Source organism: Metopolophium dirhodum, chromosome 1 (genome assembly GCF_019925205.1).
Source record: "Metopolophium dirhodum isolate CAU chromosome 1, ASM1992520v1, whole genome shotgun sequence".
NCBI classification, from domain to species: domain Eukaryota; kingdom Metazoa; phylum Arthropoda; class Insecta; order Hemiptera; family Aphididae; genus Metopolophium; species Metopolophium dirhodum.
In genome coordinates this window covers 142,829,073-142,844,294 of record NC_083560.1, presented here as the reverse complement: position 1 = coordinate 142,844,294, position 15,222 = coordinate 142,829,073, and the positions used below count along the sequence as shown (strand labels likewise).

Here is a 15,222-nt window from a genome sequence, read left to right as displayed (position 1 = left end):
ATCATACTAGGTATCGCGTATTCATGTAGGTAACTATAGAACTAAGTGATGGGTTGGTAATAGTTTTTAGTATTATTTTTTTTTACTTATTGTTATATATATATATATATATATATATATTATAATTCTCACTACACTTGACGAATAATAAACGAATAATAATAACAATAATAACAGTTAAAGAGATTTATTTTTTCTCGTATATACCTATAATCCATGTATGTATATATAAGCTATGATTTTAGTCTAATGTAATCTCATACAATATTTCAATGTATGTATGATTGATTAAAAATATAAGTATCTGTAATATTATTCAGGATAGGTTAGCCTGATAGTATTGTGTATATAAACATACAATAACAAGAATGTATGTATGTTCCCACATGTATGCACATTGTAGCATGAGCCTGTATGGAAAATGACTAATAATATGAAAATTTTTAATTGTTAAATTGATAAAGATGTTGGTAAGATAGGTACTACAGATGTGACGTTAATTATTGTATATTTCTAAATTTAGGTAATAAACCGCATAAAGTATCTGCTGAAATGAGAGATATTGTTAATAGTTCTTAATTTTCCGATATTATAACTTATACAATAATATATGGCGGTGGTGTTATATGCCTGTGTGTATGCACACGGTAAAATAAAAATATTATACAAGTGATATGACTGTTGTACGTATGTGCTGATAAAATATACGCATCGGTCACTTGAGTGATATGTAAGTTGTTGATGTGCAAGCACACATGCGTTTTCTCATATGTAAGCGTGAAAAAATATGTTTTCGAGAGTGTTTCGTTGGTGGTGACTGTGACTGGTAATGGTGTGTGTGTTTTTCCCGTGTACATGCATGAATTAATATATATATATGTCGGTCAGGTTATTGATAATATGTAAGTTGTTGTATGCGCGTTCGTGTATGTGTTTTCTCATGCACAGGTATGAAAAATATAGAACACGAGATCAGAGGATCAAGGGATCAAGAATAAGTGATAGGTAATGATTAAGGATTAGTGATCAAGAGGGGTATATGTGTAATAATAATATGGTAGGTGTGATACATAATGTAAAAAATAAATAATACACAAGTGATATGGCTTTTACATGTATGTTTTTCTCATTCGTTCTTAAAATATATCAATTGTTGATTAACAATAGTTAAGGTTTTATTAGCATACAAACATGTAGATGCATGACTAGTCTTGATGAATGTTGTTTTTCTCAGATGTATTACATAACAATTGATCAAGACGTTGTTTGATACATAATGTATCCGTTGGTTCGAAAGTATAAAGGAGATATGAAAATTAATATACCATTGGATATATAATATGGATGAGGCATCATATACGTTTTTATATATTATTACCTAGAAGATGACGAAATACCGAGAAATATATGTTACTCAGATAATGATACAATTTTATAATCCATTTAATGGATAAGTAAGAACCTTGTAAATATTTATTGTAAACCTTAATATTATTTTAATAATTGAAAATACTTTTTATATATCGTGTCTTTTTGTTTCATATAAATTATTTAATTTCCTATAAATATTAGAATAATCTACGTCTCACATTGCGTAGGTGCTGGTGCGGGGTGTTTGGCGAATGTTGATTGAGACGGCTGTGGTGTAACCTTATGTAGCATTATTACCAATAAATAAAAAAACTTTGTATCATGATCGGGGGGACGATCAGTTAAATATAATATATTCAGGGAGAATCGTAGGATCCAATAGATATAAATACCATAGGTTAGGGGCAGATATGTAAATATCAGAATCTTAAATAATATATTTAAATTACTAAGATTCCATTTCAGTTATAATTATGGTTTATTGTCTACTAAGCACTGACAAATAATAATAATACTCGCAAATATAGCTATGTTCTATTATAATATGTGACTGTATCGTAGTCATACATAGTCGTAGTGTGTATTGAGATATGAGGTGTATAGTGAACTGCTTTACTAATCCGTGGTGTGTGTTGGTCATAGGCCTTGCAATTATGTGTGTGTGTTTTAATATTAATGTATCGATTAGCAGTTAATCGTACATAAGGTAGAGTTCGTATTATATACATAAGTGTTATGAAACATATAAATATGTTATATTATTATATTTATAATTGTTACAACTTGTTTTTAAATATCACGGTTGTTTTTATTTTACACAAAAATTAAAATATTAAAATGAAAAATAAGTATAAGCATATTTGTGTTTAATTCAAATATATTAGATTAAATTTTGTATTATTTCAAACATTAAAATAATTGTAGTAGGTATATAAACGGTGAAGTCGAAATAGGATACTATAATTTTTGCATTTAGTGACCAAACTATATACTCAAAGACGACGTCCAAGACCCTCAGAGTCGATATCCTCTATTCTCCTTAGTCAGTATACCTACTAGTTACACAAATTCATAATATTGTGTGTCATAAATATATAATTTTGTGTATGTTGTCGAGTAATCCTTTGAGCTGTATAAAATAGTTAGATCTATGTATTTTAATAGGAATTACAATTTTGTAGTCGTAATTGACGAGGGATGGCGGGGGTGAAAATACTTTCTAGGGTGGATGGATTGGAATGTTTAAATGCATCTACGTAATTGCGACTATGTTTTTTGTAAGTATGACTTTTGTGTCTTAATATATTGATATGTACCTAAGCTGTATAATATGTTTGGTTGTGTGTGTGTGTTTGTGATGTTGTATGTGTGAATATATGTACATAAACTAAATATATATGAATACTGCATATACATATATATTATAATATGTTTGGGTGTTTGTGATACCTGATGAATGTGTGTATGTATGTATATAATATTATGCGACTATGTAAGTATCTAAATATGTATGAACTATCCTATGGGTATATGAGTGTAAGTGTGTTGTGCTAGAGAAATGTGTGAATGAAACTCATCATCATCTGTAAACGATTAAACGATTGACCATATATACATATATATATATATTATAATTCATATTTCCGTATGTTGTGGGGGAGAGGAATGTGTGAATGCAAGCGAATGTACCTATATTCCGACGTGTTTATTTTGAAAATAAATATTTTTACAAGTTTATGTCTGTGTGTGTGTGTGTGTGTGTTTGAGATTTATTCCCATGTATAACGAAGGACTGGGCGGCTTGTTTGTATACTATATGGAATACTGGAATCGTGTGTGTGTGTGTGTGTGTGTGTGTGTGTGTGTGTGTGTGTGATGTGATGTGATATGAATGTATGTATCTATGCATGTATGCGTGTACCTATGTATGATATGGTATATAATCTATATGTTGAGCTTGTGTGTGTTGTAAATATTATTATATAAGTTCAGTATGAAAACTGATGAGTACTGTATGGTGTGTAATACTATATTATAGTTTGTATGTGTATGGTTATATCATATTTATATGAATAAATATACCTATGAGTTTTATTGATATGTAAGTAATAAGTATATAATATTATGGTATAATATTTGTATATAGGTATGTGTGATGTTGTAGGTACCTTATATTATATTATGAGCATAACGTATGTTCGTATATATGTATGTATGTATGTATGTGTATGTGGGTATGTATGTATGTATATGTATGTATGTATGTATGTATGTATGTATGTATGCATGTATGTGTATGTGTGTATGTATGTATGTGTGTTTGTATGTATGTATATATAAGTTCAGAATGAAAACTGAAGAGTACTGTATAATGTTTAATAGTATATTATAGTTTGTATATGTATGGTTATATCATATTTATATGATGCGTTTTATTGATATGTAAGTAATAAGTATATAAATTGTATAATAATATGTTCAGGGGTTTGTGATAATGATGTGTGTATAATTGTTTAGATATATGTAAGTACCTATGTATATTATATGTATACTATATTATAATATATTTGAATGTGTTTGTTTGAGATGTATAACGTGTGTGTTTGTATGTATGTATATATGTATGTATGTATGTGTATGTGTGTTTGTACGTAAGTGCGTATGTTTTTTTTTTTTTTTTTTTTTTAAACTGCCAATGGCATCTTTATTTAAACGACCGAAAGTCTTTATAAATACAATACATAAAGGGTAGTATACGATAATATTATGAGTAAGTGACAATGATTACTTATATATTATGCGTTAACATGTTTGGGGTTGTACCTCCGGTGAGATAGTCCCTTACCTTAGCTTACGTTACTTAAACTAGGTCATATGGCTTTAAGCGTTTGAGTCGTCTAATGTCTTGCGAGTTGTCAAGAAGTTGTTTTGCACTTGCATTGGGATGCAGCTCGAGTTTTTTCGCATGTTTGTTGGCAAACTTTTTGATTTCATCTTGGATGGATGATATATTCAAGTCTCGATGGATGATTTCATTCCTGTCGTACCGGTATGCTGCAACAATGGTACGAAGGGCGATATTCTGACAGCGTTGGATGACTTCGATGTTGGATTTGCTGGCACAACCCCACAGTTGTATGCCATAAGTCCATATCGGTTTGATAATAGCTATATATAAAAGCCGTTTGCTCGTCAGGTCTAGTGTGGAACGTCTTCCAACTAACCAGTATAGTTTGCGCATTTTTTCTTGAATTTGTAGTTTTTTTTGACGGACGTGATGCTTCCAGTTAAGGCGAGAATCAAGGTGCATACCCAGATATTTCACTGAGTCTTTTTGTGGAATTGACGTGTCATCCAGCAAAATTCGGAGATTTTCAGTTTTACGTATTGTATAATTTACGTGCATTGACTTATCTTTATTAATCTTGATTTTCCATTTCCTTGTCCAATTAGAGATGTGATTGATTGAGGCCTGTACGTTTTCGGTCGCAGTCTGTTGATTACTGCTTGTTGCTAAAATTGCAGTGTCGTCAGCAAACATAGCTGTCATTGAGTTACCATTGGTTGGGATGTCAGCTGTGTAGAGTAGATAAAGGATTGGTCCCAGTACACTACCTTGTGGAACTCCTGCTAGTGTGTTTTTCCAACTTGTGATCGCTTCTTCGTGTACAACTCTAAATTGTCTTTCGGTCAAATAAGATTCTAAGAGTGCACACCATGTGTGTGGTAGTTGCTCTCGTAGTTTTATAAGTAGTCCTTTGTGCCAAACCTTATCAAAGGCTTGGGCTACATCTAGAAACACTCCGCAGCAGTATTTTTTTTCCTCAAAAGCCTTGCTTATTACATTGGTGACTCGATGAACTTGTTCAATAGTAGAATGTTTGTTCCTAAATCCAAACTGATGGTCTGGTATAAGGTGTCTTGCTTCTATAAGAGGTTTTAAGCGTTTAAGAAGTAGTTTTTCAAAGAGCTTTGACATGCTTGGGAGAAGCGATATTGGTCTGTACGAGGTAGCTTGTTCTGGTGGCTTACCTGGTTTTAGTAGCATGATCACTTGCGCCTTTTTCCATTGCATAGGGAAACTTTCGAGTCGTAAGATTGCGTTGTAAATATGTGTCAAAAGGATAATCGTCTTCTTTGGTAACTCTTTAAGTATGCGTGGGCTGATCTCGTCGAAACCAGGTGCCTTTTTTGGGTTGATGTTGTTATCGATTTCATGGGCGACTTCTAGAGGTGTGAAAAACCGTATTTTTTCTCTTATTTCGTTGAGTGGTGGGCATTGTATTACATCGAGTTCGGATGCGATATCATTTGGTTGAAATACATTCTCAAGGTATTGGGCGTATACTTCAGCTTTGTCTTGCTCACTGCGTGCCCAAGTACCATCTATTTTTCGAATAGGTGGCACGTGGGTATGAGGTCTTTTAATGCGTCTTGTGGCTTTCCATAATGAGTAATCGGTATCATCCGTTGCAGATAGGCCACTCAAGTACGATTTAAATGTTTCGTTTTTCATTTCGTTAATTTTGTCACGTAATATTTTACTAATACGGTTCCAATTAGTTTTATCCTCTGGATGTCGAGTTCTATGCCAGGTTCTTCTCGCCTTACGCTTTTGTTGAACTAGTTCTCTAATTTCAAGCGGGTAGGTGATCTCTCGGTTATTTCCTCCTGGAATTATTGGTGTTGCCACTTTTATTGCTTCCGTGATATCCTTAGTTAGTTTTTGTACTACCACTTCAATGTCTGATGGTGTTTTTAACTTCACTGAAAGCGTGGTGGTTTCTTCGAGGGTAGTCCTAAAGAGGTCCCAATCTGTTCTTTTGTTTGTGAGAAAGATTTTCCGTTCTTTCATAATGACATTTGAACTTAGTGAAAGTAACACAGGAATATGGTCGGACGATAATTCTATTAGTCCCTCAACTTCAACGTAGTTAGGTGAGATATTTTTAACCACGAAAAAATCTAATAGGTCAGGTATCTTATTCGGGTCGGTTGGCCAGTAAGTTGGTTTTCTGGTGGAGATAGTTCCAGCGTTGATAGTATTAATTGTCTTGAACAGGGCACGTCCTTTCTGGGTGATTAGTCTTGATCCCCAGTGAGTGTGTTTTGCATTGTAGTCTCCACCAACAATGAATCTATTTCCTAGCTTGCGGAAGAAGTCAGTGAATTTAGTTTCATCTGCACCTCCCTGTGGTGGGCAGTAGATAGCCGTAACCGTAAGGTCATTGTTTCCATCATTGACCCTAACGGTTGTGGCTTGCAAATATAATTGCGAGTGTTCTTCTAACTCGAAATGTTTAATGGATTCTTTTATAAATATCGCTGTACCTCCACGAGCTTTACCGCTAGGATGGAGAGTGGTATAGATATTATAATTTCTGATTTTTAGAACAGTCCAAGGTGTAAAATGTATTTCTGATACTAGAGCAATATCAATGTTTTCATTGTGCAAGAAGTCATCGAGTTCTTGTTTGCGCTGAACAAGCCCATTGGCGTTCCATGCTATGATTCGCAATATGCGATTCATTACTTTTTCTTTTGACTTTTGTTGTTAGACTTAGATTGATTACTTTCTAATCTATCCAGTCTAGATGTGACTTTTTCTAGCGATTTTGTTATATTAGTAAGTGCAGATAAAATATCTAATAACGAGGGGTCGTTTACGTTGGACTGTTGTTGCTGATTGGACGTTTGAGGCGTTGTATTAATATTAGGAGAGCTTGTCATCTGTGCATAAGAGATGGCCGCTGTGACAGTTTTCGTTGGTTTTTGTTGAATGCGTTGTACTGCAGTGATCTTTTTTGGGTGTACTCTTTCTTCTGCCTTTTTGTAGGCAGAGCAGCCCTTCCAGTTTGCTGTGTGAGCTTCACCACAATTAGCACATTTAGCTTTTGATTTTTTTGACTTTTGGCAGTCTTCTGTTCTATGATCTTCACTACATTTTACACACACTGGTTTTTTGTGGCAGTAATTTTGTGTATGGCCAAAAGACTGACAGTTTTTACACTGTGGCACATCTTTTTTCTTCCTTGGTGGTTCTATTTTGATTTTATGATAACATAGACTATCTAACTTGTAAATATCTTTATTGTTTCCTTGTGGAACTAGGTCTACGAAAAATAAAGGCAATCTTATACGCTTGGTTTCACTGTTTTTATCATTGGGATTGAGTTTTTTTTTAATTTGAATGTTTGAGACATCACAAGCGGGAAACCCTTTGTCGAGTAGGTCTCTTTTGATTTCACATATGTCAGTTTCTGGGTGCAATCCACGTATTACGACCCGGAATTTTTTTTCAGCTTTCAATTGAAATCTATGAAACTCGATTTTGTTGATTTCAAGAGCTTTTAGTGTTCGTCTAAACTGCTGTTCGTCCTCTGTAGAGATTTTTATGTCACCGTTAGCGAAAGTTTTTAGTTGCTGTTCGTGGCCGGCGACTTCTTCGCGAGTTAAAATAGTAACTAAGTTTTGTATATCGTTAACACCACATGCTGTGATTGGTGGTGGTTTGTATATTTTTGGTACTGATTGAATGACATCATTATCTGTTAGTTGGGTGTGTTTTGTCTGCGCGTTTGAACTAATCACTGAGCTGTGGCCAGCTCCATTATGTACGTTTTTACTTATAGCAGTGGTAGTATTAGTATTATTGGTAATAGTATTACTCACTTGGATGTCTAGTAGTTGGCTCTGTAATTGTGCATTACTCGCTTGTAATTCCATTACAAGTTTATGCAATGTTTCATTTTCATTTTGCATACGTACCAGTATTGCTTGGTCGACGGAAATTAATGTTGTCGCCGTAGTAGTGTTGTTCGTCGAATCCATTGCTGGACGACGGTCTGAGCCGCCACGATAAGATATCGAATAACGCAGCGATGTATAATAACATGTATTAATTAAGATAAGCGGAACGACCCGCGATAGCGCACAATAACGACGACACGAAGCACACGCGTGTGTTCGCGACGACTGTCGGCACAATACTAAGTGCGTATGTAAGTAGGTATTTATAGATGTGATAACTGATAACATAGATATGATAACGCGGTGGCGGACTCGTGCGCGTTCGCGGCGGCCCTTTGTAAGGTGTAGCGTTGGTGGTGTTGGTGGTGGTGGTGGTGGTGGGGGGGGGGGGGGAAATTATAGAATGTTTATTGTTAGAAATATCAGTGGAATATTATATGTTCAAGTCACTGTGATAATGATGTGTGTATAATTGTTTATATATATATGTAAGTACCTATGTATATTATATGTAGACTATATTATAATATATTTGAATGTGTGTTTGTTTGAGATGTATAACGTGTATATATGTATGTATGTATATATATATATATGTATGTATGTATGTATGTATGTATGTGTGTTTGTACGTAAGTGCGTATGTAGGTATTTATAGATGTGATAACTGATAACATAGGTATGATAACGCGGTGGCGGGCTCGCGCGCGTTCGCGGCGGCCCTTTGTAAGGTATAGTGGTTGTGGTGGTGGTGGGGGAAATTATACATCTCGTACGTATGTGAACGATTGTCGTAAACACCAGTTAAATGAGATAGAATATACCTTGTAATCATAAGCGAGTAAGTTGCGCAGTGGTGTGGTTGTCGTATGGGAAACGACCTGTTTGAGTTCGAATCCCGGTTCGGCGAAAAAATTTTTAAATTATTTTCCGCGGTTAAATGATAGGGAAGAGTGGTGGGGGGAATATCGTACAAGTGCGTGATTGATGGTGGGGGGTATATGAAGAGCGGGGTAGCGGGGGGGGGAATGTCGTGTACGTATGTGATATGGGTTGAGCAGAGGTGTATAATAGATGTATATGGGTTGAGCAACGGGTTTCGCGGGTTGAGCCATCAGGTATAGGGCTGAGCCAGCAGGCTGGGGTTCCAGAACTCTCTTTTTTATCCTACTAATATATATATATATGATAAAATAGTGGTGTTTACTATATTTTATTTTCCATTACCATGTTAATTATATTTTAAATAAATTAGATTAATATATTTCTTATTCCATCACCATGTTAATTACGCCAATATATGCTAATATGTTCCTAACTTTCTTTTTTTTTTTTTTTCATTCCGTTTGCTTCTATATATATATTTTCCATTAATCGCTTTATCATTATATTTTATGCCTAGTTAATATTACTATCCCTATACTGTAATTAGATTGTATCTTTTTACTACAGGTCCAGACCAACAATAAACTATTGTATTCAAGTTTTATTACATGATCAAGACTAGTATTAAATCGATTCTATTTTATTCTATTTTCGTAATGATCTCATCTTGCTAATTGAACCCGTGTCGCCAGAGTGTGCTGCAAATCAAAGCATCCTCCCGCGACACTGGCTAAACTAATAAGATTTTGTAATTTCTTATTGTGAGTTATTATGGCCATTTGGTCCCTTGGTGATCCCGTCAAAAAAAATCTGCTATTCACACGATTTTCCCAACCAATCACCAAACGATCAAATTCCAACATTTCTCTTAAGTGGTCAAACCGTTCGGTGCATAATAGTGCACCATTTGTCAGTCTCCAATAAAATAGACAAAATATGCCCCTATTATTTATTTACCGCCCGATTCCTAATGTTATTTCTTTCTCTTTTTTTTTCCTGAAATTAATGCAATTAAAATTACTATTTGTGGTATTCTATTAGTTAATTATTAATATCTAGCGTTACTTTTTTTTTTTTTTTTTTATATATATTTACTTTAGTGTGTTAATTAAGCTACTTTGTTATTTGCTATAATAAAATTTATAAATTCACAAAAAATACTTAAGATTCAGTAAAGCAACGTGTAAATTTTGGTACGTGGCTAATTGTTTCTTTTTCGTTTTTGTTATTAAAAATATTATGTACCTATCTCCGCTTTTGAATTTTACGACGTCGCCTAAATCTTTATGAGATTTTAATTGCTTGTCTCTACCAAATCTCATTTTTAATTCGTAATTAATACCTGATCGAAAATTATAATATTTTTCGATTTCAGATACTATGTGGTACTCCGACGGACTATTTATTAGTTCGCCGTGTACTTCCTTAACGTCTTTATTAGATATTACTGTTGTTTCGAATTTTTGCATAAAATTATCATAACTTTCATCCGTAATTTCCATAACATTATACATACGCGATAACGCGTCGACATTGGTGTTTAACTTGCCCATTTTGTATACTATCTCATATTCGTACTCCTCCAATTGTAGTCTCCACCTTGCCAATCGGGATAATGGGTCTTTTAAATTAAATAGCCATGACAAAGGCCTATGGTCCGTAAGAATTGTAAATTTTCTACCATATAAATACGGTCGAAATGTTTTTACGCCGAATATAATCGCCAAACATTCCAGTTCCGTTGCCGAATAATTACATTCCGCCCGGTTTAAAGTTCTAGAACTGTAAGCTATTGGTAAATCCGATCCTATTTTACCTTGAGATAATATTGCACCTAGCGCCCTACCGCTAGCGTCTGTCGTTAGTATAAATTGTTTTGTAAAATCCGGATATTGTAGAATTGGTTCTGAACATAATATTTCTTTTAATTTATCGAAAGCTTTTTGACAGTCTTCGTCCCAATTGAACTTTACGTCTTTTCTTAATAATTTCACTATTGGATTAGCAATAGCACTATAGTTTTCTATGAATTTTCTATAATACCCACTAAGTCCTAAAAAACTTTTTATTTGCTTAACGTTTTTAGGAACCGGAAAATCTTTTACAGATTTAACTTTCACTTGGTCCGGTTTGATTCCTTCGTCACTAATTACATGACCTAAAAATAAACATTCCCGTTGTAAAAAACTACATTTGTCCGGTTCTATTTTTAGATTGTGTATACGTAATCTCTCGAATACGTTTATTAATTTTTCATTGTGGTCTTGTAAATTTTTAGCATACACTATTATGTCATCCAGGTATACTAAACACTTCATTCCTATTAACCCTGATAACACGTTTGTCATCATTTTTTGAAATGTCGCCGGAGCTGAACTTAGACCCATAACTAGTCGTTTAAATTGATAATGCCCTTGTCCCGTCGAAAATGCCGTAAGTTTTTTTGATTCTTTAGCCAAAGGTACCTGAAAATACCCCGATTTCAAGTCTATCAAACTGAACAGTTGACATTGTCCTAATTGGTCTAATATTTCCGTTATATTTGGTAATGGGTGAAATTTATTTAAAGTTACTTCATTAAGTGCCCTAAAATCGATAACTATTCTGAATTTTTGTTTCCCCGAGGCGTCCTCCTTCTTTTTGACTAATATTAATGGTGCGTTAAACGGACTCATTGATCTTTCTATGATTTCATCTTTCATCATTTGACCTATTTGTTTTTCTATCTCCGGTTGTTGTGAAAACGGTAAACGATATGGTTTTTTATAAATCGGTTTCAAATCCTTAGGAACCTTTATTACGTGTTCTGCTGCCGTAGTACACGTAAGATTGTCCCCTTCTAAATAGAAAATGTCCGCGTAATGTTCACATATTTTTATTATCGAATTATATTCGTGAACTTTAAGATGATCAGTACGTATCAACGCCCTGACCCGACGCGAGCGTTCAGTGTCAATTGTGTTTATACACCGTACGCTATCTGTCAAAACATCCGTGTCGTATGAAATATTACGCACTTGACCTACATTTATTTCCTGCGTCATATCAGATATATTTAATATGCTTATTGTAGTTTTGTTGTTTTTGACTGTATTGTAAATATTTGCGCAATATACGCCCGGTATTAATTCTTGTTTATTAATTAAAATATTTTTATTATTCATTTCTGTATCGGGTATATCGATTTGTACTATTGTTTCTGAGCGCGGTTTTAATGTAAAACAGATGTCACTATCGCTTCCGGTTTTATTATTATTTATTGTTAGCGTGTTATTAGCGACGTCTATTACTGCATGATTATCTATTAGAAATTTATTACCAATTATTCCGTCTGCCAAAATCGGAAAAATATTGTTTACAACATAAAATTGTGTTTCGAATGCTTCATTATTAATTATTAATTCTATTTCTGTTTTTCCTATTGTAGAAACTATTTTTTCATTGATGCCTTTCAAATAAATTTTTTCGTTTTCGTTAATTTCAGTGTTTCCTTTTAATGCATTAATTTTGATTATATTTAGATCCGCCCCAGTATCGACTAATAATTTAATTTGACTCTTATTAAAACTGGGTGATTCTAAAGTAATGTGGTTGTCTATTAATTTTGCTGTGATGTGGAAAATCCTGTGTGTGGGTCTTGAACTATTTCTTGGACCAATCTGACTCCCACTGGTGATGGTCCGTTGGCGTTTCCCGACGTGCTTCTTTCGTTTTTCTGTTTTGTATAACAGTTTGAAATTTCATGACCTATCTTATTGCAGTAACTGCAAAGTACGCCCTGAGTATTGTTATTGTCCCTACGAACATTATTGCTGTTGTTCGCATGGCGCGTGCCGCTTACACGATTATTGTTATACGTATTTTGTTGCGCATTAGGTCGATTGCTCCAGCAATCTCGTGCTATGTGATTAGATCTACCACAAGTGTAGCATCCGGTGCCTCGGTTAATATTATTTTGTTGTACATTATTGCCATTGAAATTCCGTCCATAGCCGTTTCCGCCTCGATGACCGCCGCGATTAACCATGTGTGAGCCATATCCGCTCTGATTATTATTCCCATAGTTATTGCGGTTGTTGTGATTAACATATCGGTTGTTATACCCGTTGAAATTATTATTTCTATTGCTTTGATTTGAATTACCGTTTCCTCCGCGATTAACTGCGTTATTTGTATTACCACCATTTTGTCGTTTTTCCTCGTTATTGACGTCTGCCTGTTTCCATTACCGATTTGTCTCTGCAATTTGTCCATTTCTACTTTTGACTCATATTCGAGCATCTCATCGATCGCCGTTTTGAAACATTGTTCCAATGTACTGGGATTTCGACTTTTCAGTACTGTATATAGGTGATGAGGTAACCCTGTCATAAATATGATCATTGCCTGTTTCTTTGTTTGTTTTTTCACTATATCTGCCTCGGCCTGAGCTAGACCTACCGTACTTGCCGCGCAGAGTTTATAATATAACTCTTCGATTCTACTAGCGAATTTTGCTACACTTTCTCCCTCGGCCATACGTGCCGTGTTTAAAGCTATTGATAGGGCCCTCTCCGATACTTTTTGTTCGAATGCCCCTTCTAATATTGTTTTTATTGCTCCCCATGTTTCTAAATTTCGATATTTTGTTACTTCTAACGCATTTCCCGTTAACTTAGAAGTAATTATTTTTAATAATATCGGTGTATCTGCTTCCGTTGTTTCTTTAATTGCGATTTCACAAATATTTATAAATTCAGCTACGTCCTTTTTGCCCGTGCAAATAGGTATCATAGCAATTGCTTTATCTAAATCCATTTTACTCGTTTTTTTCTTAACCACTGACTCTAACTGCATGTGAATTACGCTTGAGTCTGACCTAGTACCTAAACGACCTACGGTTTGTTTTCGTGGCGTGGTACCTATCTGTTCTGTTAAACTATGTGTTCTTACTAAATTTTTCCTAACAGTTTTTTCAGTTTTAACTATGTGTTTCCTAGTTTGCTCTAAAAATTCTTTCTTTACAGCGTCTTTTAAAACTGCCTCTTTTAATTCTTTCCTAGATTTATAATTTTCAACTTTTATTGAACTGTCCGCAGAACTAGTATCAATATCTGAACTATCGGATTCTGACATATATTTATCTAAACATTACATATATATAATTTATAATAAATTATATCTACTAGGTACTTATAAATTATATCTACTAAATTTATTAATATTATATCCGCGTGAGTGATTACCAACAGTATTTACTCTACATGTATATACTATTATTGATTTATAAACTAATAATACGTAACTACCGTCACCAAAATTAATAATACGTAAAAATTATTACTTATAAAATAAATTATCATGCACAAATATTAAAATGAAATTACGTAAACGCGCGTCGTACGTTGGACATGGATGAGTACCTATCTAATAACACGTAAAACGTTCGACCGCCTATGTTACGCGTGTTAAATTTCGATACGGTATCCCCTCACCCGGTTCCCTCGCCCTGTTCCGCGATGTTTTTATGCGTACGCGCTCGTACTACGCTCGAATATTATAACAAAAAATTCCCCGGTTAGCTACTCCGTAAATCCCTCCAATAATATTCGACTTCCTATCCCCTATTTTTATAGACTATAGATTATAAAAGTCTTATTACTAATTTTTCCTAAATGATTTAATTTCCTAATTTACGCGCTTTACCTATCTTCTAAACTCTAAAAAATTCTTTTGATTTCTAACAATTATTCTATCAACTTATTCTTAGTAATGTTATACTATTTCTTATCCTAGGGCGCCCCTATAATTAATCTCCCTCTTTTTTTTTTTTTAAAACTTTTCAAAATTTGACGTCAATTACTTTAATAAGGTCATCTACTGCCTTTTAATTCAAAATCTCTTTTTTTTTCAATATATATCACTTAAATTCTTTCAACAATTATATTTCAATTCAAAATTCAATATTTCACTTTAATCAATTATTCTCATATATAATTAAAAAATGCTACGCGCGTGCATCAATTTCCTAGATCAGCCTATCGCTGTCTACTTTAATTTATTAGATCAGTCTCCGCTGTCTATCACAAAATATCATAAAACACTTAGGTCAGTCCCTGCTGCCTATCACAAAATACCATAAAATACTTAGGTCAGTCCCTGCTGCTTACCACAAAAATCTCAGATCGGTCCTTGCCGTCTATTTACCATAAAAATCCTAGATCAGTCTACAGCTGT

General features: G+C 34.0%; 1 protein-coding gene across 1 annotated transcript in view; it reads right to left on the bottom strand.

Annotated features, from left to right (window-relative positions):
• Window positions 1-14,152, bottom strand: part of LOC132935139 (uncharacterized) — a 494,638-nt gene extending 480,486 nt beyond the window's left edge. The window contains exon 1 of the mRNA XM_061001602.1: window positions 12,754-14,152. Within this exon, the coding sequence (XP_060857585.1) occupies window positions 12,907-14,121 (1,215 nt within the window). The 5' untranslated portion in view covers window positions 14,122-14,152 and the 3' untranslated portion in view covers window positions 12,754-12,906. The remainder of the gene's footprint in view (window positions 1-12,753) is intronic.
• Between the last annotated feature and the right edge of the window lie 1,070 nt (window positions 14,153-15,222).